The sequence below is a fragment of the Salmo salar genome, chromosome 03, assembly GCF_965601325.2.
Source record: "Salmo salar chromosome 03, fSalSal1, whole genome shotgun sequence".
Classification (NCBI taxonomy): Eukaryota; Metazoa; Chordata; class Actinopteri; order Salmoniformes; family Salmonidae; genus Salmo; species Salmo salar.
This window is the reverse complement of record NC_138293.1, coordinates 70,238,667-70,261,765: the sequence shown is the minus strand read 5'-3', so window position 1 is coordinate 70,261,765 and position 23,099 is coordinate 70,238,667. Positions and strand designations below refer to the sequence as shown.

General features: G+C 42.9%; 2 protein-coding genes across 4 annotated transcripts; one reads left to right on the top strand and one right to left on the bottom strand.

The window, feature by feature from the left end:
- Positions 1-507: 507 nt before the first annotated feature.
- On the top strand, positions 508-5,354 carry gfi1b (Zinc finger protein Gfi-1b). Of its 2 annotated transcripts, XM_014193405.3 has the most exons (6): positions 508-598; positions 2,293-2,645; positions 2,849-3,021; positions 3,374-3,517; positions 3,631-3,796; positions 4,309-5,349. In XM_014193405.3, exons 2-6 carry the CDS (start codon positions 2,342-2,344, stop codon positions 4,503-4,505), a joined length of 984 nt encoding a protein of 327 aa, XP_014048880.1. In that variant the 5' UTR covers positions 508-598; positions 2,293-2,341; the 3' UTR covers positions 4,506-5,349.
- A 62-nt stretch (positions 5,355-5,416) lies between these two features.
- LOC106601339 (transforming growth factor beta receptor type 3) lies at positions 5,417-18,234 on the bottom strand. Of its 2 annotated transcripts, XM_045716131.2 has the most exons (19): positions 17,770-18,234; positions 17,580-17,628; positions 16,030-16,142; positions 15,076-15,245; positions 14,845-14,982; positions 14,402-14,576; positions 14,128-14,293; positions 13,815-13,959; positions 13,242-13,434; positions 12,867-13,039; positions 12,329-12,484; positions 11,370-11,456; positions 11,027-11,218; positions 9,954-10,508; positions 8,961-9,039; positions 8,779-8,838; positions 7,573-7,674; positions 7,021-7,105; positions 5,417-6,807 (listed from the first exon to the last, which is right to left on the bottom strand). In XM_045716131.2, the coding sequence occupies exons 3-18, from the start codon at positions 16,091-16,093 to the stop codon at positions 7,023-7,025; spliced, it is 2,538 nt and encodes an 845-aa protein (XP_045572087.1). In that variant the 5' UTR covers positions 16,094-16,142; positions 17,580-17,628; positions 17,770-18,234; the 3' UTR covers positions 5,417-6,807; positions 7,021-7,022. The 2 variants fall into 2 exon arrangements, with proteins under 2 accessions (XP_045572087.1, XP_045572085.1); XM_045716129.2 differs by lacking the exon at positions 17,580-17,628 and having other exon boundaries at positions 17,770-18,233.
- Between the last annotated feature and the right edge of the window lie 4,865 nt (positions 18,235-23,099).

Genomic DNA, 23,099 nt, shown 5'->3' with positions numbered 1-23,099 from the left:
TGTGTGCTTGGTCCTTTCTTGTGTACGGTAGCAGGATCAGTCCTCTCTAGAGGTAAGACAACAGGCAAGGTGCAAACAACAAGTTGAACACCGAGCACGTGTTTCCATTACAGAAGTTGGTTAACAACTGGGAAAATCAGATTTGTTTTATTCAATCAAAAACTAAAACAAAGAAAAACAGTTTATCTAGCTGATAGACTATTTCTGATTAGAAAATCTCTGGTGTAGATTAGAATAAATCTTGAAAAATAACCAATATTATGCATCATTGTCACATACTGTAATTATGTGTGTAAGAGCCAAATTAATGTTACAGTATGAGCTTAATAGATTAACATTTTTAATTTCTAGCCTTTAGGTAAATGCTTTGAATTGTACGCTGAGAGGTATAGACTTTGAATGCACTGTAAAGGTTGGCTGGTGTTTTCTTTTTGTTGAGCTTTCCCACAATCCTTTGTTCAGCAACTGCTTCAAAATCAAACCAAATCAATTGTTTTCTGTCATGTCATCAGTTAATGGGGGAGAGGGAAAAGAAAAGGGGATGTTACTGACACCAAAGAGATAGCAACCACTCCAGATTCAACTGTACATACAAGTGGTAAGTTAAAGAATTCAGCCTTCCTCCAGATTTCAACTTTATAATGAGATTAGTGTTGTTTTGCATGATTTTTATAGAATTTGAGGATCAATTCAGTACAGATATTAATCATTTTAATACTTTTAACTGACGAGCAATAAAAAATATTAGATATTTTTATGATTGAGCTTGACTGGAAACTGACCAAAATAGGTTATTGTTTTTGCAAAAGTTTGTGTCGTTTATTAATATACAGCTAGGTGATCAATGGTAAAAAAATATATTCTGATAATGTGTAGAATTGTGAATATCATTAGGAGAATTGCAAAGGAAATATGTTACATTTGTAATTTGATTGCATTGTATGGTAGGATTGTATGCTATTTTATGTATGATTTGGTTACGTGTCATATTTAGAAACTTTTGAAAACTTATAGAGACGTAGATCTATTTAGTAAATAGCTCCAAATGTATTTATCACAACAGATCGTGAGATTTCAGTTTGAATTGCTTGACATTAAAACAATGCCGGAGTAGAGTAGTCCTCAGAGAAAGACCTGCTTTTGAAAGTTTTTTGTTTTAAACAGTGTGCAGGTGGCTTTGACGCATTTCTTACCCAAACCACAGGATTTGGCATTTTAACTGAATATTTATCAACAGGTGTGTGTGTGTTTCACATTTACATATGAAGATAAGGAATACTAACGCAGAGCAACATGAGTGACATTACAGTTCACTATAAGTGTGATGTGTGTAAATGTGTGCCAATCTGTAATTGTATATTTTCACAGAGCAATTTTTAGAGATAATACATTTTTCAAAAATTTGGTGAATGACTATGTTACATTACGTGGAAAATGCATTAATGAAAGTTAATGTTATCAAAAATTGTATTATCTCTAATTTCACTATCTCTTACAGTAGAAACACATATTTATATATCAAACTTTTTTATGTGCATTACTGTGCATTACTTAGTTGCAGCAAAATGTCATTACGATCCAAACACATTTCACATTCTCCAGAAATTCTGTAAGTGAGGTGAATGATTCTGTGGATAAATATACTGAGTGTACAAAACATTAGGAACAGGTTCTTTTTTCATGACATACAGTAGAGTGACCAGGTAAATCCAGGTGAAAGCTATGATCCCTTAACGATGTCACTTCAATCACTGTAGATGAAGGGGAGGAGACAGGTTAAAGAAGCCATGAGATAATTGAGACATGGATTGTTTATATGTGCCATTCAGAGGGTGAATGGACAAGACAAAACATTTAAGTGCCTTTGAACAGGGTATGGTAGTAGGTGACCGGTGCACCGGTTGTGTAAAGTACTGCAAGGCTACTGGGTTTTTCACACTCAACAGCTTCCCGTGTGTATCAAGAATGGTCCACTACCTAAAGGACACAACTGTGGGAAGCATTGGAGTCAACATGGGCCAGCATTCCTGTGGAACGCTTTTCACACCTTATAGAGTCCATGCCCCGACGAATTGAGTGCAACTCAATATTAGGAACGTGTTGTTGGTGTTGTTTGGTATACTCAATGTATGTCTTTAGGGCATTGGTATTTGTAGAAAAATGAAATTAAAAATCTATAAATAATATTAGTTCGTTGTTGTTCTTTAGTACAGAGGAACACTTTGTCAAATAATCTGTCATTAAGTTGTGAATGAATTTTGAATGACCCCTCGTCTCTTGTCTGTTCTGTAGGTATTTATCTCTCTTATGCTCTGCACCTTCCCCTTGCCTCAGCTCTGTCATGCCTCGCTCATTCCTGGTCAAGAGTAAGAGACCAGGATCTCATCCCCCTTGCTTCTCTAAAGGCACCAGACTCACAAACCCTGACCAGCCACAACCTCATACAAATCATCACGACAGGCAGAACAGGGCATGGCAGGAAGTAAGGTCCCCACATCGGAGCCCCTTCCAGGAGGACCAGGGCAACCTGTACTCAGGGTCAGAAGTCAAGGACACCCTGGACTACCCCTGTCCTAGCTGGGATGCCATGGCAACCAGACCACACAGCACCTCGCCAGCTGACCGCTGCACCAGCTGGTCTGCAGGTATCCGACGCATCCTGACTTTATGGCTCTACATTCTATTTATTGTAAATAATAAATAAGTAGATGTAGATATTTGTATTTATTTGTATTCCATTGCGTTAAACACCTCAAATTGCCTCAATTTGATTTTCATAACCATCTTTATCAAATCCAAATTTATCAAATTTCAAACTCAATCTACTAGTATGCCACTTACTCCGCAGAAACCCAAGGGTACGATGGTGTCGAGCCTTCCGAGTCTGCCCTGCCCTGGTCCCTACACTGGCCCCGGCGCCCTGACAGAGAGAGGGAGCTGGAGAAACTGGTCCATGTCTTACTGTGCCACAGGACACATATGGACCTCAATTCCACCAACCCATGCCCCCTCTGTGAAAAGGTAAGAAGAACCAGCAAGGGTCAGGAATTACAATATAATCAGAACAGCACATCCACCCTTATAGGGTGTATCGACCAAAAGTGTGTGGTTCCAAACCATGCAAACCACTTCAGGCATGACTAAAATAGAATAAATGAGATACTGTTTGGTGTTTGTGACCTGAGACAAGAGTGACAGTAGAGTGGTAGAAATTGTACTCGACAGGGCTCTGTGACATGTCAGAAAATGACATAACAGCAGATTAGTTTGATGTGAGAATAGAGGCTGTGAGGGGTAATTGTGTTGAATATGGTTGACATCTCTGGGAGTATGAGCTACAGCTGCTGTTACTCTTAGCTTTCTCTTTTCTCAGGTTTTGTCCTCAGGAGCTGTACTGAAGACTAATTTACTCAGGTCACATGCATGCGTGCATGCAGTCCCATTGGCCACATCAGCCAAAGCCCCAGAGCACCCATACGAGTTAAAACAAACTCTGGGCATGTACGGAAGACCAAAGGTATATCTGGCAGAAGTACATTGGTGGAGGTCTCTCCACTTCCCAACACAAACTATATAAAAATACTAAATGGTAAAATCCTAACCACATCTCTGTTAATGTGTGTGTTCCAGGAGCGTAGCTATAGCTGTAAGGTGTGTGGGAAGGTATTCAAGCGCTCCTCCACCCTGTCCACCCACCTGCTCATTCACTCTGACACCAGGCCCTACCCCTGCCAGTACTGTGGCAAGAGGTTCCACCAGAAGTCAGACATGAAGAAACACACCTTCATACACACTGGTATATGTATATACTGTATCTTATACCATCTATTGCATCTTGCCTATGCCGCTCGGCCATCGCTCATCCATATATTTATATGTACATATTCTTATTCCATCTCTTTAGATTTGTGTGTATTAGGTAGTTGTTGGGGAATTGTTAGATTACTTGTTAGATATTAGCGCACTGTTGGAACTAGAAGCACAAGCATTTCGTGACACTCGCATTAACATCTGCTAACCATGTGTATGTGACCAATACAAATATATTTTATTTGATTTTAGGTGCGGGGAGGTACACTGTAAGGACACATACACAAATGAGCATAGTGTGTGTTGAACATAGGTCAGCTGGTGTGTGTACATTATAGTACAACTGACATACACATTTTGCAAAGGTCGCTTACATCTGACGTTAGGATTCTGCCCTACACACTGGCTGCTGTCACAGAGTATCTCTCTTCTTGAATTCCATGTCATGTCCTGCTGTCTGTCCCTGTCTGTCCTGCTGTCTGTCCCTGTCTGTCTCAGGTGAGAAGCCTCATGTGTGCCAGGTGTGTGGCAAGGCCTTCAGCCAGAGCTCCAACCTCATCACCCACAGCCGTAAACACAGCAGCTACTGGCCCTTCAGCTGCACGCACTGCCAAAGCAGCTTCCAGCGCAGACTGGACCTACAGCGCCACCAGGAGACGCAATGTGTCCATAGCAGCATGTACACACAGAGCTGAGGCCACAGGTATAATGAAGATTTGTATTACACAAGTACTGTATGTAGCACAAGAATGAGTGCTTTGTATAGAGATTGTTGACCGGTATTTGCAGTACTGTTTTTATATGGTACTTTGATCAGTGACTGAGGCTAAGCACATTACTTGTGTTCAAGTTATTTGGGCATTTGTTTTTGTGGATTTGCTTTCGCTCACAGCTTTTCAGGTTGACCGTTTGGATAGTGCCTTGAGGGGACCTGATCACTTTGTTAACATCTCTAGCAATGTCATATATAGTGTACGAGCTGGATTCCATCCATAGCGCAGAAGTTCAGCATTTTAGCCGGTTGAAATGTAAAGGTAATTTTCGATTGAGCCAACATATGCAACGTTTACCATGAATGCTGTCTCCGCCAACACGGAAACTTTGCCTTTAAATGTCAGTCACACTTTAACGCTACGGATTGAATCCAGCCCTTTAGGCCCTGGTCTCTACTGTGCTGTATGTCTAAAAGACGCCTTATTAAAAACCGGTGGTTTGTAGAGTGACAAAGCAAACCCCTATTTCCCACTGTAATTATCAATTTTCCTCAGAGAGCCATTGCAATTGTAGCTCCCATTGTTGGTGTATGAATGAGGCTGCCATTTTCACTTCACTGTGGCAGCCCACCCAAGGGGATAATAATATACATTCAGGCCATGTGGAACATGACTGCAGTACGAGCAGAGAGAGACAATGATTATGTTGAAATGATGCTCCACAATTATGAGACAACGTGACTGTATATTTTCAGTGTCACAGCCTGGTCAGCATGAGTATATATTAAAAGAGATTTAGATATAAAAAATTAAATACTCTGTTTAAGTTTAGAATTTCTGGGGCGTCATTCATTGTTCTCACCCGCACTTTATTTGAAGATAAAACACAAAAACTCAGTCACAGATATTTAATTTAAATAGCAACAGCACAGATAATATCAAACAAAGGGTCACAGTTACAACATAGATATATACAATAAGGATCTGGATAATGACAATTCCCCTCACACATATTCTACTCATGACATATATTTGACTTCATGTGTTCCTCCTCTTTAAACTCTGTAGTGCTTATTTCTGTTTTAACATTAGACTAGGTTCAGATTGATGCTCGTCCTATAGCCAGTAATCACACCATTCCATTCTATGAGCCCAGGTTATGACATTGTAGATACAGTGTAATGGATCAGATGCACTGAATAGTATTTCTTCCAACACTTTGAGGAGTTGCTGAGGCCATGTACGTGTAGACATTCATGTAGTCTCAGTCTTTCAGACCTTTACACATCTCATTGCTACAAGCATGTGTACACCAAGTATACAAAACATTAAGGACACATTCCTAATATTGAGTTGCACCCCCCCCCCCCTTTTGCCCCCAGAACAGCCTTAATTAGTTGGGGCATGGACTGTACAAGGTATCGAAAGCGTTCTACAGGGATGCTAGCCCATGTTGACTCCAATGCTTCCCACAGTTGTGTCCTTTAGGTAGTGGACCATTCTTGATACACACGGGAAACTGCAGGGGGTGAAAAACTCAGCAGCGTTGCAATTCTTGACACAAACTGGTGTCCCTGGCACCTACTACCATTCCCCATTCAAAGGCACTTAAATATTTAGTCTTGCCCATTCACTCTCTGAATTTCACACATACACAATCCATGTCTCAATTGTCTCAATGCTTAAAAATCCTTCTTTAACCTGTCTCCTCCTCTTCATCTACACTGATTGAAGTGGATTTAACAAGGGACATCAATAAGGGATCATAACTTTCACTTGGATTCACCTGGTCAGTCTATGTCATGGAAAGAGCAGGTTTTCTCAATGTTTTGTATACTCAGTGTATATGTATTTACACACACCAGACATGGGTTCAAAAACTATTTAGGGTATTTCAATTACTTTCAAAGACATTTCGAAGTAAGTATCTGTATATTTTTCAGTACTTAAATATTGGAATGAATTTGGAAATGCTCAACTATTTTCAAATACAAATATTAAAATACTGCATGCATTTGAACCCAGGTCTGTTTGGTCCTTGGGTTTTTGAAATAATGTATTTGAAAATAATTTCAGCTATTTATAGGAAGTTATTTTTAAATACTTCAAGTAAAAATAGCTGATTATTTGAAAATACAAAAATACACAGAAAATAAGTATTTAAATAACAAATACTTAAATACGCATGTATTTCAACCCAGGTCTGACACACTCACAGACACACACCAGGTGTTTCATCTTCTGTCCCAGTTTACCCTCCGTCTCAGATTTACCAGAGGAAACACTGAAAATGAGATAGAGAATGATAATATTGTATTTCTTACACATGATACGAGATATCACTATTGCAATCTGCAGGTGCTTGACTAATTCACAAAGGGCGCTAGTGACACCATGATAAGTCTATAGAATACTAGTCTAAATTTGACATTCTCTTTACTTTGTGGTCTCCCAGCTGCTGTGTGTGTTGTTCCACTCTTATCACGTTCCATCTCACCTCTACACAGAGCTGTTGGAAGAGTCTAATAAGGCAGGGTTAGTATTCTCGATCAGGCCCCCTCTTCTGGTTGGTGGAGGAGCCCCTGCAACCAATCACATGTCAAGTGTGTCACTAACATTTATACATGGTGAATAAACCCAGTATTTCTCTCAAATAGTAAGAAAGTTGTCATAGTATCTTCTCTTACACTAGGTTAAATAAAATCAAATGTTATTCGTCACATGCTTCGAAAAAACAACAGGTGTAGACTAACAGTGAAATGCTTACTTACGGGCCCTTCCCAACAATGCAGAGAGAAAGAAAATAGAGAAATAATAAAATGAGTAACGATAACTTGGCTTTATATAAGGGGAACCAGTACCGAGTCGATGTGCAGGGTTACGAGGTAATTGAGGTAGATATGTACATATAACTAGAAATAAAGTGACAGATAATAAACAGTAGCAGCAGGTATAGAATGTTCTCTGTTCATTTGTGAATATGGTGGTATAGCTCAGTATTTTGGCCTTTGGTCCAGGATAGACTTTAGGAACTGTCCTGTGTGGTTACCTGTGTGAGAGTAGATGTACCACAGCGCCCCCATCAGGCTGATGCCCAGAAGGAAAGCAACAAACACAATCCCCAACACTGAGCCTGTGTCTACCCCAGAGCCTGGGTGACAAAAACATGGGAGGGAAAAGTAGTAGTTAAGCCAAATCCCAGTTACTATCACTGTTGTGATAATACACACGTGTAGGAACATCCAGGAGTTGATATTATGGTTAGGGTTGAACCGGGTGTGGACATGAAGCTAGGGTTAGGGTTGAACCGCTAGGGTTAGGGTTGAACCGCTAGGGTTAGGGTTGAACTGCTAGGGTTAGGGTTGAACCGCTAGGGTTAGGGTTGAGGCTAGGGTTAGGGTTGAGGCTAGGGTTAGGAATGAGGCTAGGGTTAGGGTTGAACCGCTAGGGTTAGGGTTGAACCGCTAGGGTTAGGGTTGAACCGCTAGGGTTAGGGTTGAGGCGCTAGGGTTAGGGTTGAGGCTAGGGTTAGAGTTGAGGCTAGGGTTAGGGTTGAGGCTAGGGTTAGGGTTGAGGCTAGGGTTAGAGTTGAACCGCTAGGGCTTGGAATGAACCGCTAGGGTTAGGGTTGAGGCTAGGGTTAGGGTTGAACCGCTAGGGTTAGGGTTGAGGCTAGGGTTAGATTGAACCGCTAGGGTTAGGGTTGAACCGCTAGGGTTAGGGTTGAGGCTAGGGTTAGATTGAACCGCTAGGGTTAGAGTTGAGGCTAGGGTTAGGGTTGAGGCTAGGGTTAGATTGAACCGCTAGGGTTAGGGTTGAGGCTAGGGTTAGATTGAACCGCTAGGGTTAGGACTGAGGCTAGGGTTAGGGTTGAACCGCTAGGGTTAGGGTTGAGGCTAGGGTTAGATTGAACCGCTAGGGTTAGGGTTGAGGCTAGGGTTAGATTGAACCGCTAGGGTTAGGGTTGAGGCTAGGGTTAGATTGAACCGCTAGGGTTAGGGTTGAACCGCTAGGGTTAGGGTTGAGGCTAGGGTTAGATTGAACCGCTAGGGTTAGGGTTGAGGCTAGGGTTAGGGTTGAGGCTAGGGTTAGATTGAACCGCTAGGGTTAGGGTTGAACCGCTAGGGTTAGGGTTGAGGCTAGGGTTAGGGTTGAACCGCTAGGGTTAGGAATGAACCGCTAGGGTTAGGGTTGAGGCTAGGGTTAGGGTTGAACCGCTAGGGTTAGGGTTGAGGCTAGGGTTAAAGTTACTTACTGCTGTGGGCTGGGATAGGCTTGGGTAGCTGAGACACACTGGGCATTTGACCTCTCTGACCTAGAGAGAGAAAAAGAGAGTTGGATAAGAAGAGAGAAACACCCTTTTACAGAGTGAAAGTGAATTACTTCAGGCCCATGTAATGAGGTGGACCACACCACCAATGACCATCTACTACTCACCAGCAGGTGGCGCCAGCTGTCTGGCCACACCAACAGGCTGATAGACCAGCATGGGTCTGGAGAAGTTTCTGTACTCACACTGACAGAGAGAAGAGAGGAATATAAGCAGTGGCGGATTTAGGTATAGGCGACATTGGCATCCGCCCAGGGCGGCATCTTGCCGTGAGCGGCACGGGGTGCCCGCGCAAAAAAAAATCGAAATGGTGACATTTGCACGATCGGTTTTCTATCGCTCATTTGCACGTCACGTCAATAATATCATGTCACCGTGTGAGACTGTGGGTCAATTAACCTTGTCGGTGTGGGCGCCCTGATTCTAGTCTGTGAGCTAGGCAGGCTACTGCCTGGGAAGGTCTCCCACTCAGAAGTTCGAGATGTGGAGGGGGGTATGTTGATCTCAGGTCTCCCCACTGGAAGCCCGAGGTAGGGGGAGCGGGGGAATCTATCAAATAGTGCACCTCTAACTTTGTACAGTACTAACGCAATTATTAAAATCAGTCACACTACGAAATGCTACTAAATAAATCACAATTAATTCATAATACTGTGAATATATAGTTTCACAGACATTTTTCTGGTTTGTGCAAAATCATTAAGAATAATATAAAACCAGTCTGCACACCACCAAGGTGAATTGGTTTAGACTTGACTCTTTGTTGACAGTGTTGGGGGATGGGTAATGTATTGATGCACTGGTGCCAAATCAACACAAATTTGTTTCCATTTGTCTTTGTTACTTCATTTTGATATTAGTCTTATTTTTGTATACATTTTTTATACTTATATAGTTTTAAATGTTAGGATTATTTATTTGTGATGTGTTATTCCAAATGTCTGAATAAAAATGCCAGTGCAGAATGGTTCTTTTTTGTTGTTGCTGGGGGTGGGGGGCGCTGAAGGGAGCCATACAAGCTGGAACCGCCACTGAGGGTAAGTCATTACTATTAGTCATTAATACTACTAGCCATTCTGAATATAGAACATGTACTGTACCTGTTGGTTGGGTAGTCTAGATACGAGGGCAGGGATACGGAGGCCCCAGGGATTCAGACAGCCACTCTGTATTATGGCCGTTGGAGGCCCCTGGGTCACTGACTCAGGGCCACACAGACGGATGCGACAGTGCAGGAACTGGACAGAGTTGTTGTAGATGGGCCGAAGGACAAAACTGAACCTCAGCCTGTGTATCTGGTCCTCCTCTCCTCCCATTCCTCCATCGCTCTCCTTCCTTTTGGCTCGTCCTCCTCGTCCCCTCTTCCCACCGTGTTCTCTTTTTCTCAATCCTGCTTTGTTCCTCCAAGCCCTTCCTGGATGCCTGAATGATAGGACTGTAGGTACCTCCTCTTCCTCTTCATAAAATTCCTCCTCATCCTCCTCTTCCTCCTCATCCTCTTGGCCATGTGTCATGTTGCTGAGTGTCAGTGAGGAGTCAGTGGAGCAGCTGTCTCTAATGACTGACCAGCCAGGGGACACACGGGGGTCTGATAGGGGAGACACCATGCAGGACCGCACCTCCACACCCCCACCAAGAGCTCCCTTGGCGGAAAGCTTGGCAAAAACAGTCAGAGAAAATATGGGTAACACATTACTTTACCATGGTCTTATTACTGAGTTGATATTTAAGTATTGTAATTACACTAGTACTGTAATTTGTAGTACTCTGTTACAACCTGCTGTGCTCTAGTGCTGTAATAGCAGGGCTACAGAGTTCTTATAGAAAGGACTTATTGTGACATATCTAGATGTGATTATAATAGCCTTCTGGAGGAAGTCTTCTCTGGGCTTGAGGCAGCTGATACTGTAGAAGACTAGCAGAGGGAGAAACACAAGTAGCACTTGCAGCAGGAGCTACATCAGCAGCTAGACAGACAGACAGACAGACAGACAGACAGACAGACAGACAGACAGACAGACAGACAGACAGACAGACAGACAGACAGACAGACAGACAGACAGACAGACAGACAGACAGACAGACAGACAGACAGACAGACAGACAGACAGACAGACAGACAGACAGACAGACAGACAGAATTAAACACACACACATAGCTAGGCAAACTGACCTCCACATAGACACGGTTGTCAGCGGTGATGGTACAAGGACCGGTCTGCCTCTGCTCATAGCCCTCTGTAACAAACAGCTGCAGTGAGACCAGTGGGCCGGCCCTGGCCCTTGGGAGGGGCTCCGGCCCCTGCAGAGTGGGCTGCTCCACAGGAAGGCTTGGGACACTGGGGACTGCAGCAAAACAGCTGAACTAAGAGGACAATGGAAAAGAGGGAGATGTATGGAATGATAAGGACAAGCATAGATATACATGTCTCTGTCTCACACACACAACAAACACACACTAATATGTGGTGAAAATGGACCACACACACACAAACACACAACCTGTATCATCTCACATGTATGACCAGTGGAGTCCACTCTGTGGGCTCCTCGTCTGTCTCATTGCCCACGGCAACCAGAGGCTTGTTTCTCCATAGCAAAACCTGAGAGGATGGATAGACACAAAACATGGCAAGTCATGTACTGTAAGAGTTGAAACACTAGAGCAGATAGGTCAGTGAGAGGTCAGTGAGAGGTCAGTAGATATATTAGCAGATCGTAGTTCATTCACATGCTACATGTCTGTCTCACTGCCTCCCTCCTCTCCTGCTCCCTTTCCTCCCAGACCTCCATCACTCCCACTACCCTCCCTCCCTCCCTCCCTCCCGCTCCCTTTCCTCCCAGACCTCCATCACTCCCACTTCCCTCCCTCCCTCCCTCCAGCCCCCTGCTCCCACACTCCCGTCCCCAGGCCTAGCTACACTCAGGTTGATCAGCAGTGTTCCGGACACTAGGTCACCCATGTGGCGCCTGGGGGAGATAAGACAGACTACTTACACAACCTCAGGGGCCCTTCAGATCACACTAACAAACAACAACACAATTACAGCACTGCTCTTCTACTCTCGTCCTCTGCCTTTCTACGGTGCATCTCTCGCCATCTCTCTCAATCTCACACACAGATACAGACACAGAGACACACACACACAGTGTGGGGCTCCATAGTGACCTCCATCTCCCCCTCCCCACCTAAGAGAAGCCCATCCCTGCTCTATCTCCCCATCAGATCTGCCTCTCTGATGAGGCTGCCGGACGTCCCAATTACACAGCTCTTTCTCTTTCTGCTGACCTTGTTTAGCACAGAATCACTTGTAAACGACTGCACGCATGGTTCAATTACCATTTTGGACTCCATTTTGGTGAGACAAAAACATTGCAAAACATGGTGAGACAAACATTGCAGAAACATTTCACAAAACATGTTAAAATGTTCTCTGCAGATATTTTACCCCTTAAAACCACCTCTCTGTCTTACCGCGTTTTTGTACTGTACCCCTCTGGGCTCTCCCTGCAGCAGCCCTTCAGTCCCACAGGAAATGACCGGGAATGCCAACAAGAAATGGCTGCTGTTGGACTGGGCCAGGCACTGAGGATCCCGCAGTGTCACCTCTGACACCGGGAGAGACAGGGTCTGTGTGAAAGAGAGCATCACAAAAGCTACACTAAGTACCATCATAAGAACCTACAATACACTGTAGGTCTACATGCAGTATATTGGTATTTGTATGCCATAACCTCGCTAACAGGCTAACACACTAAACTACCAGTACAACCATAACCTCGCTAACACGCTAAACTACCAGTACAACCATAACCTCGCTAACACGCTAAACTACCAGTTCAACCATAACCTCGCTAACACACTAAACTACCAGTTCAACCATAACCTCGCTAACACACTAAACTACCAGTACAACCATAACCCCGCTAACACCTAACACGCTAAACTACCAGTACAACCATAACCTCGCTAACACGCTAAATTACCAGTACAACCACATAGTGAAAGTGACCTGCAGAATGTGTCTGTCCACGGCCACGTTGAGTCGTCCGTCCTGACACTGCACACTGACGGCCTCCCAGCCCCCACTGGTCCTTCCACCTCCCTCACTCAGCCACTGTCTCAGCCTGCGCTCCTGGACCCAAGGGGGCCTGCCATCCAGCATACGCACAGGGGGGCCACCTTCTGTGGGAAGGGAGAGAAAGAGAGAGAGGTGTGCTAACACACAGAACAGCACCTTTTTAGGGATAACATGACCTTCAATATAGGGAGACAACATAATTAATCAGGAGAAACACCAACACAAACACACTGTTAGGAAACACAAAATAAACCATCCAGTTCACTCACACAATGAGGGACACAAGAGACACACACAGGTCCTGACCTGTCCCTCCCCCAGCCAGTCTGATCACAAAGTGATTGGCCAGGTCAGCCTCTGTGTATGAGGCCACTTTGGGAAAGCCACTCTGATTGGCCCAGCTCAAAAGGTCATGGGTGGTAGAGAGGTCAGAGGTGAGCATGCTAGTCAGTGTCAGGCCAGGCTCTGGAGGGTAGAGTGGGGACACGCTGTTGGAGGACTGAGAGGAAAGAACAAGGGAGATAGAAAAATGGTCAGAAAATGCATAAATGGGATGTTTGTATTACAAGATAACCTGGCAAGCCCTGTCAAAGCCAAGTTGAATGTGTTTATTTAACAACAAGATAACCTGAGAGATATGTCCATTGATATTTTGAACTCACTTTGAGGTTTTGAAATCACGTTTAGCTTGGCCTTCACTCAATGATTGTATTGCTCCTTTCATTTATTTAGCTATTTTGTCCATTTCATCATTATTTTTTACTTATAACACTTTTATGACTTGTATACCAAACTCCAGAACAGGTGAAGGACCCATTCTAGCCCACATAATAAGAGAAATACCATAATGTGTCAAGTTTTACTGGATAGGGTCCTCACATAGACAGAGATGTGTCCCCGGAGCCCTGGGACTGTGAGAGCCCAGTTGACTGGAACGGCACTAGTGAGGATCAGCACCAACTTGTGCCACCCAGCATTGGCCACTGGGGGCACCAGAGAAATAGTCACCTCCACCTGCAGAGAGCTGGGATAGAGGAAGAGACAGGTCACTGAATAGCATAGACAGGGAGAAACTGCTTATAAAATGATTAAGGGATAACTCAATAGCTCAACATTATATTACTTGAACAGCTTCAGAGATTGATATACTCCACATGATTTTCTTCAAATGCTGGAGACGTCCTAAACTTACCCACAAAGCCCTGACCCTGCTGAATGGAGCTTGATGACATGTACTTCTGGGTCGCCTCCGCCAACTGGAGCACAGCCCTGTACTTCCTGTGGCTGCAGGTCAGAGGTCAGGTAGTTGTGTGACAGGAACAGAGACTGCAGCTGGCACACGCGGGGCATGGTGGTATCTGGAGGGCAGAGGGGAGACTTGGTTGTAGAGGGAGAGAGGTCAGAAAGACCAGGGTCGTGTATTAGTTGTATGTGTGTGTGTGTGTGTGTGTGGGGGGCTGGCTCACCCTCGCCCACGCGGACGTAGACGCGGTTGGCACTGGCTGTGTGTGTGAGGGAGGACAGGGAGCCATGGCGATACATTGCCCAGCGCAGCAAAGCCTGCGGACGGAAAGGCAGAGAGGGCACAGGCTGCACCTGCACAGCCAGACTGTAGGGCTGCACTGTAGAGTTAGGAGAGACCTGGGGCAAAGGGGGGGTACTGTGGTTACAGAGAGACACATGACAACACATAGTAATAGAAACATTCATTTGTGGGGGCCTATGTTTCTAAAACAACACACTTGCACAGACATACACACAAACACACGGGAGGGGTCAGTACTTTTATCCGTTCCTCACGGGAGGAAGCAAATACTCTCATCAAAACAGTTTTTTTGGGGGGTGAATGACAGATGAATGACTAAAAGAGGTACACACACACCACACGAGCATGTCATCACAGACTGACCTGCACCAGCACAGGCAGATCCGGGGGTAGTCTCTCAGCCTCCAGCCACCAGCGCACTGGTTGCTTGGAGCTCAGTACCAGGATGAGGGTTTGACGGGGGGGATGAGTCAGAGACAGGGGTCTCAGGAGCACAGTCACCTAGAAGGGAGGAGAGGGGGTCAGGGCAGGGAGGAACAGCGTATTGGGAGTGGGTGTGGGTGTGTCCTACTGTGAGGAACAGAGAGGGAGCACCTGTTTGTCAGGGCTGCGTGTCCCTCTCCCCACAGCGATCACATGGGTCTCTTTCTCCCCGCTCTCTCTGGCTGCACAGCCCGGGCCGGCCTCAAAGCGCTCCAACAGCCCCTGCACAGGGTGATGCTCCCCCGCTGGAGACAGAGAGCACTGCAGTTCCCCACAGTCAACTGCACAGTTGTAAAGACAACCAGAGGTCAGTCAAATGGAGCTACGGCTGTATACTCTGTTTACAGGGAACATTGAGGACAAACTAATATAGATTGGGTCTCTGGTGGGAGAGATAAAATGAAAAAGAAAACACTTGATGTCCCTGAAAAAGACATCACAGTGAGACCATCTGAACTTGGTATGAGGTTTGGTAATAGGCAGGATGGAAGGGGTCAGCAGCAGACTCTCTGCTCTCACTGACAAACAGGAGCAACACGTCTCTGTCAATCCACCACATAAACACACTAGTGCTCCACTCGACTGCTCTGGTCTCAGACAAGCCCTCTCACTCAGCCTCTCTGTCTACGTCTCAGTCTGTCTCTGGTTCTTGCTCTCTTCTTCCAGTCAGTGGCTGTTGGCCCACTATTACTAAAAGACAGCTTGTTGTTCTCGGACTGAACAGAGCTAACTGGGGAGTGCCCCCTGACTGAACTTTCAAAGTTTTATTTTTACGCCTCTGAATATTCCACTTTCACTTTGCTAAACCAAAATCTGACATTTGATACATAGCTCTTTGAAGGCAGAGTCACTCTGGGAGGTACTTTTGAGAGAAAGTAGTAAAGTTGTACTATTCAGTATGGAAACATCCCGTAGAATTAACAGTACCTCTATAACTGTCTCCTACCTCTTCAAAGAATATCTTAAAGAATCCCACAGCACCCCCCCCATAGAAATAAAAATGGCCTTTCATGAACCCCCCCCCCCCCCCCTAAAATGTCAATGTAAATGTCTTGTTTCCCTTACGTGCTGTTCTCTCCCCCAGTAGCAAGAGGCAGAAGAGAATCCACCCTGTCGCTGACACCATCATGACTATTCTCCAGGAGTGAATTCAATGGGAGAGTCCCTCATGCGACATCCTGAGGGGGAAAAGAGAGTGATTAATGCAGTGGTCTAGACGGAGTCTTTAACAAGAGACCAAGTTCTCTGTGTCCATAATGTTATATTGGACAGGCTGAGAGAACGGATGGATAATATGTATCCAAATAGAGGAGGAACAAACACTAGAGCAAGGACAGAGTTTACAGAGGGAACAAACAACATAACAACGTCATCTGTCCCACTAGATTCTCATTATCACTGCATTATCAGAACTTCCTCATTCTTCTCCCATTCTGGACAGTATCACACTCTTGGTGAAATGTTTCTTCTCTGTGTTCTGCCAATTGCAACTCTCAAACATTTGTCAATAACATGCTTTAAAGGCAAATCTGTGATTTCAAAACTCCTGACTGATAAGATGAGGGAGGGGGCTGAGGAAAAGTAAGCACTCTCAAATTGATAGGAGCTTTGTATACCATGCAATCAGGTCTAACATTCAGTGAGATTGACACGATAGTATTAAACATATTTTTACTCCATTGTTTGTTTATATAGAATACAAATAGGTCTGTACATCTTTCCTTAGCCTTGTTGAGTACACAATGCAATATGATCAAAGGTCATATACCCACTTATCTCATAATTGTCATGTGCATATCTTTATTCTGCTTCTGATAGTGACACACATCATATAATGCTGTGAGACAGAATTGGAGGTCATTGTTCGGAACCAGAAGACCAGTTTATTGTCCTTGGGTGGGCTCCCGAATGGCGCAGTGGTCTAAGGCACTGCATCTCATTGCTAGAGGCGTCACTACAGACCCTGGTTCGATTGCAGGCTGTATCACAACTGGCTGTGATTGGGAGTCCCATAGGGAGACGCACAATTGGCCCAGCGTCGTCTGGGTTATGATTTGGCTAGGGTAGGCCGTCATTGTAATTAAGAATTTGTTCTTAACTGACTTGCCAAGTTAAATAAATACAAAAAATAAGGATCAGAGGACGTTCAGACAACAAACACCGACTCATTGAATAATGACATGTCATTAACTGGCGCGAAAAACGCATATCTCTTCTACTCAAACTTTCCCAGAAAGAACTCACCACGAACTGCAAAATAACGGCTAATGGGGCCGGAAACAATAATTGAACAATTGATTGGCCTTTATGGGTACTATGATGTTGCAGACGAATAAACTATATATTTTTCTCTAACAGTGTCATTCAAAACAGTTTTTATATTATTTGTCTCATGTTGCTGAATCCCTTGGCTAATTCATGACAAATATTTAGAACGTCATTCGAAGAGAAAATGCATTAGCCCAGTCAGAATTCACTAGAAATAATAATAATAAAAAAAAGAATAAAATAGTCAATAAACCTACAATGATTCAATTTAAACGGACCACAACTCACAGCACTTCGAAGATCTCTCCTGACTTCTGAATACAGGCTATAATAAAGTCGTAACTCACCGGTGACAGTTCCCGTGGAGCTGGACGTTGAAAGCAGACTGGAGATCAACTATTTATTATCAGGTTAAAACCATTCAATCATTGGTTAAGACCAGTGACCACAGGACTGTATTGGCGTATATCACAGTGGGCTACACACCCTCTGTCCCCTCTTTCAATACTAGAGAAAATAACAGAAAATTGCCTTTACCAAATCTATGTGCTGCTTCAGGCGTCCAGAGACGCACTGGATGGCATTTCAGATGGGGTATTGCCTTGACATCATACTTTCCGATAAGCCAAAGAAATCAAGAGTTAAGACAGTTTATTGTTTTTAGAGGTGGGATACGGAATTTAAAGAGATTGCCGCGAAATAGTATAAAAGACAGGGGAGGAGCAAGGAATGGGGCGATAGACGGGAGAGAGAAAAGAGAATAGGTTCTAAAAACGCACAGAAACGTAGAAGGCAACAGGAAGAAGAGAGTGACAGAGGACGAAGCGTAAAGGGGAAGAGGAGGGCTGGTGGGAGGGTAAATAAATAGGAACGGAAGGCTGGACTTGAGAAGTTGGAGAGGCAAAGTGAGAGAAATGCAGAGGAGGAGGGAAAGGAAAGAGAGATAAATGAGAGATGGAGAAAAATAATTTGACCATAAAGCACACTGTAATTATTTGTATTCATTGTACAATTTTAAGGCTTTCAGCTGCAACAGGATTGTGAGTTTGCGCAACAAAATAGCATTCCAGTTGATTCAACATAGAATTGTTTGCATATTTCCCAGTGTAAAATGAAACGCTTTATGACAATACATTACATATATCATAAGGATTTTCTTTGAGGGCCTAGTTACACCCTAGCACAGTGGTCTGAAACTCCTGGTTTATAGGCTGTATTAAGCCTGCAAGTCACATTCTGGCTTGCAAAGTTTTGTTTAATCCCTTTTAGAATCCAGCCAGAGTGAGGATATCCAACAATTGGAACATTTATTTACCTGCAAACTGCATTGAGAATGATGGCCAGGGTAGGCGTATGGAAGATGAATTATTAAGACTACTAACAGCTTGGATTAGATTAGAAAAATGTATGTTATTTATGTTTGTGTAGGATAAGATTAATGAACCAATCAATGCAAAAACACAGGTATTGAAACAAACAATATTTAAAATCAACCTGCGATAGAGCATGCTGGGAAATGGTTTTGAGTAGTTTTGAGAAAACATACATTTGTAATTTTACTCAACAAGCTTGTTCAAATTCAGCTCACTTTGAGCAGAGTTTGTTGATTCACCATACAACTGTAAGGCTGCAATAGCATTGTGTGTTTGCTCAACATTTGGGCATATAGCTGAACCAACATACAGTGTTGCCTTTCAAGGGCACACATGAATTAGTAATTCCACTCAACAAGTTTTTATACATTCATATCACTGTGAGTAAAGATTGTTGAGTGAATCAAAGTTCACACATTAGCTAAATTTCATGTCCTTCTGGGGTTTTTTCATTTTTTTACTGTGTAGGCTAACATATATTTTCTCTGAAGTGTGGGTGAAATTACACAGATTTCTATCCAAATTGAGAAAGTTCAGAAAGAATTCAAAAAGTACTCAATATGTATAATGTAATGATTGTGTTTAACATGCATTTTTAAGTCCTCTTTGCTCAATTCTGTTTCGCAGGGAAACTCTTATTTCATGCCATGAAATTGTTGTTGGATATGTTATCACTGATATGTTTTCTGGTTGATTTATATCCCAGATACACATTTTTTATCTGAAATAAATAACAATGTTTCCAGGCTGTCCAGTACAGTATTTCATATTCAATCTAAATGTAAATGTATCATGGGGAAATTAGTATGTTTGTTTTGTGGACGACAATTTCTAATGTTCTTTTTCTTTGGTCAAGTTGTACTCTACTCTCTCCAGATCAGTCTGAGAATAGACCAGTATTTTAAATCTTAAGCTACTAACTGGGGCCATTTTGACCCCAGGGGCATATTTTTGTTATTACGGCCCAAAGTTTGTTTATTAAATTCCTCAAATGTTTTATGACTTTGTCAATCAACTTGTTCTTAATAAATCTAAATAATTGTTTAGTGTTTCTGTATCAATATGGACTATTTAAAAATGTAAGTAATTTGGGATAATTTTGACCTCAGCCAAAAACATATACTTCTGCCTATAGTAATTGGATAAATACCTTTATTTGAATCTAGGTTTCTCTGGAGACATAATAACAAGTTAACCATACCACCAGAGAGTGGAGGGGGACCTGTTAACCATACCACCAGAGAGTGGAGGGGGACCTGTTAACCATACCACCAGAGGGTGGAGGGGGACCTGTTAACCATACCACCAGAGAGTGGAGGGGGACCTGTTAACCATACCACCAGAGAGTGGAGGGGGACCTGTTAACCATACCACCAGAGAGTGGAGAGGGACCTGTTAACCATACCACCAGAGAGTGGAGGGGGACCTGTTAACCATACCACCAGAGAGTGGAGGGGGACCTGTTAACCATACCACCAGAGAGTGGAGGGGGACCTGTTAACCATACCACCAGAGAGTGGAGGGGGACCTGTTAACCATACCACCAGAGAGTGGAGGGGGACCTGTTAACCATACCACCAGAGAGTGGAGGGGGACCTGTTAACCATACCACCAGAGAGTGGAGGGGGACCTGTTAACCATACCACCAGAGAGTGGAGGGGGACCTGTTAATCATACCACCAGAGAGTGGAGGGGGACCTGTTAACCATACCACCAGAGAGTGGAGGGGGACCTGTTAACCATACCACCAGAGGGTGGAGGGGGACCTGTGTCAGGGATTTTGACTAGATAGACAGATCATCTGCAGAGCTCCGCATGTACTCTCCTAAGATGTAACTTTTCTATACCATGCATCATATGACCGTGTTCAAAACCAAAATGACCTTATTTTTTATATATAACATTTGCCAAAGGTATACAAGGTCTGGCAATGGTATCAATACTTGATAGAACTGAAATACAGAACTCAGATAGGCTCTGAATCTACATAGAGAGCTGTATTGGTGTGTATATCCCCCGAAATGTAGTTATTTTAGGGCCTATGGTTATAAATGGTTATAACTAGGTAAGACCACATACATGCTTAGTTGTTGTTAAAACAGCTGATAAAAGTATGTCAATGCTATGAATACTTGGTAAAACTATAATACAGAAACCAGCTACCCTCTAAATGTACACATAGTGTTGTATTGGTGTGTATTCTCCAAAAAAATACTTATTCTACTGAAAATACGATATAAATACCAGAATTCCTATAATATCCTCCAATATTCTATATGTGCAACTTGGAAGTATATGTTTGGTGCTATATACTTTGGTTTGTAGTGACTTAGATGTGGGCATGCTTTTTGCTATAGTTTTGGTCATTGTCTCTCAGAATCACTTTTTGAAGTGAATTGAATCCTTTTTTGTCAATAAAATGAATTTAAAATGTTGCTTTACTGCCCCTTTAAAGTATGATAATTTTTACCACATGAATATGACACAATTAATATTTACTTAAAAATTCTGAAAACTAAATGATACTATAATTAAATTACGGTAAATTAGCTTTTTAGTACTAATGTGGATTGTACTATTGTGGAAAATTCTGAAAACTAAATGATACTATAATTAAATTACGGTAAATTAGCTTTTTAGTACTAATGTGGATTGTACTAATGTGGAAAAAGCTGCACATTTTATAAAGGAAAAATGCATATATATGTTTGACAGAATATGCTGATTAACTGTAATTTTGCTAAAATAACAGTCTATTCTGGTCATATTTTATTTCAGATAACATGTATCAAATGTTTTATGATGTTTTGATAAAACATAAGTTGATATTTTGCTGTGATTGATGCTTTTTCCAATAGTTTCTTCTTGGGGTCAAAATGACCCCAGTTGGTATACGATGTCTATCAAATATTATGCTGGTAGCTTGAGAATAAAATGAGCAGACATGCAATCTATCTATGAAAAGAAGTATGGCCACGGAAATTAAATGAAAATTCCAGTCTTGGCTGCAATTTATGTGAACATACACTATGTACTGTAGAACCTAAAAAGGTTATTCGGCTGTCCCGATAGGAGAACGCTTTGAAGAACCCTTTTTGGTTCCAGGTAGAACCCTTTTAGGATCCATGTAGAACCCTTTCCACAGAGGGAAAACATCACCATTGCTGACTTGTTTTCATCCTAACCAACTCACTTTTCAGTCTCAGTCAGGCCTTCTTTCATTTCCACCTTTCTATGAATAGAAAATGCATCTTTCCTTCCATAGCCGTCCTTTTCTTGTAGGCTAGGTTCTCTGTTCACTAGAAGCTCTCAGTACATCCTCAATCTCCTTTACACAGCTAGAGCCAAACCACCCCTGTCTAACTTGGTCACAACACTGTCCAGCTCATTCCCACCTACTGTACAGCTCTCAAGAACAGTAAACCCCTAGTGAAATCTGTGAATGTCTGGAATGAGGACAGTATAGAATCACTTAAGGGATGTTCTGTGTCCAGATTGGGACATTTTTCATGAGTTAGACATGCACAAGTTAGCAGAGGTTGTCACAGACTACATACATTTCTGTGTTGACTCTGATACCCCAAAAGACAAAAGGCATACCCAAACAACACACCCTACTTCACAAATGAGGTCAAGGACTGGAACAACTGCAAGAGGCAAGAAGCAAGAGGCAACCATTCAAAATCAAGGACAAACAACAACTGAAATGGGTGCAAAAGGAGCTCAACCAAATGCTCAGAGAGACAAGGAAACAACACATGGAATCAGTGGGAACAAATAGTTCCTTACAAAGAACAAAAAAAAATTGTGGGAATCGATGAGAACAATCACCAACATGAACCCTGCAAAATAAATCCTTGCACACACCAGATGAGCTGACCAAAGCCAATGAATTAAATGTTTTTTTTATACAAGGTTTGATGTACATGACTTCTCTGTTGAGTGTGATAATGTGATTGGCTCCATTGTTATTGATTATTGTGTTCATAGGTTGGAAATCAACCCTATAATTGTCACTAGAGTCTTCAAGCACACCTGTAAAAATAAGGCAAAAGATCATGGTGTGCGAGCTCCGTTCAGATGTGAACCCTGTGTTACATCCTTAGCAATTTGCCTATAAGAAAAGTTGTGAGACAAGATGATGCAATCAACACCATAGTGCATCTCATTGTTAAGCATCTGGAAAACCCCAAGGCCTATGCTACACTGTTATTTCATGATTTCAGTTCAGCGTTTAACACAATACAGCCACATGTCCTACTCAGACAGTTAAAGCAGACAGGTGTTAACCCCTGTATCATAAGGTGGAACCACTCATTCCTGACTAGCTGTACTCAACAGGTTAGTGTTAACAGTATCCTCTCTGAGGCTAGAGACATTAGCACAGGGGCCCGCAGGGTTGTGGGAGTTCACCCATCTTATTCATACTGTACACAATTGAATACACTAGCAGTAATCCTAATAACTATATTGTCACGTTTTCTGATGACACCG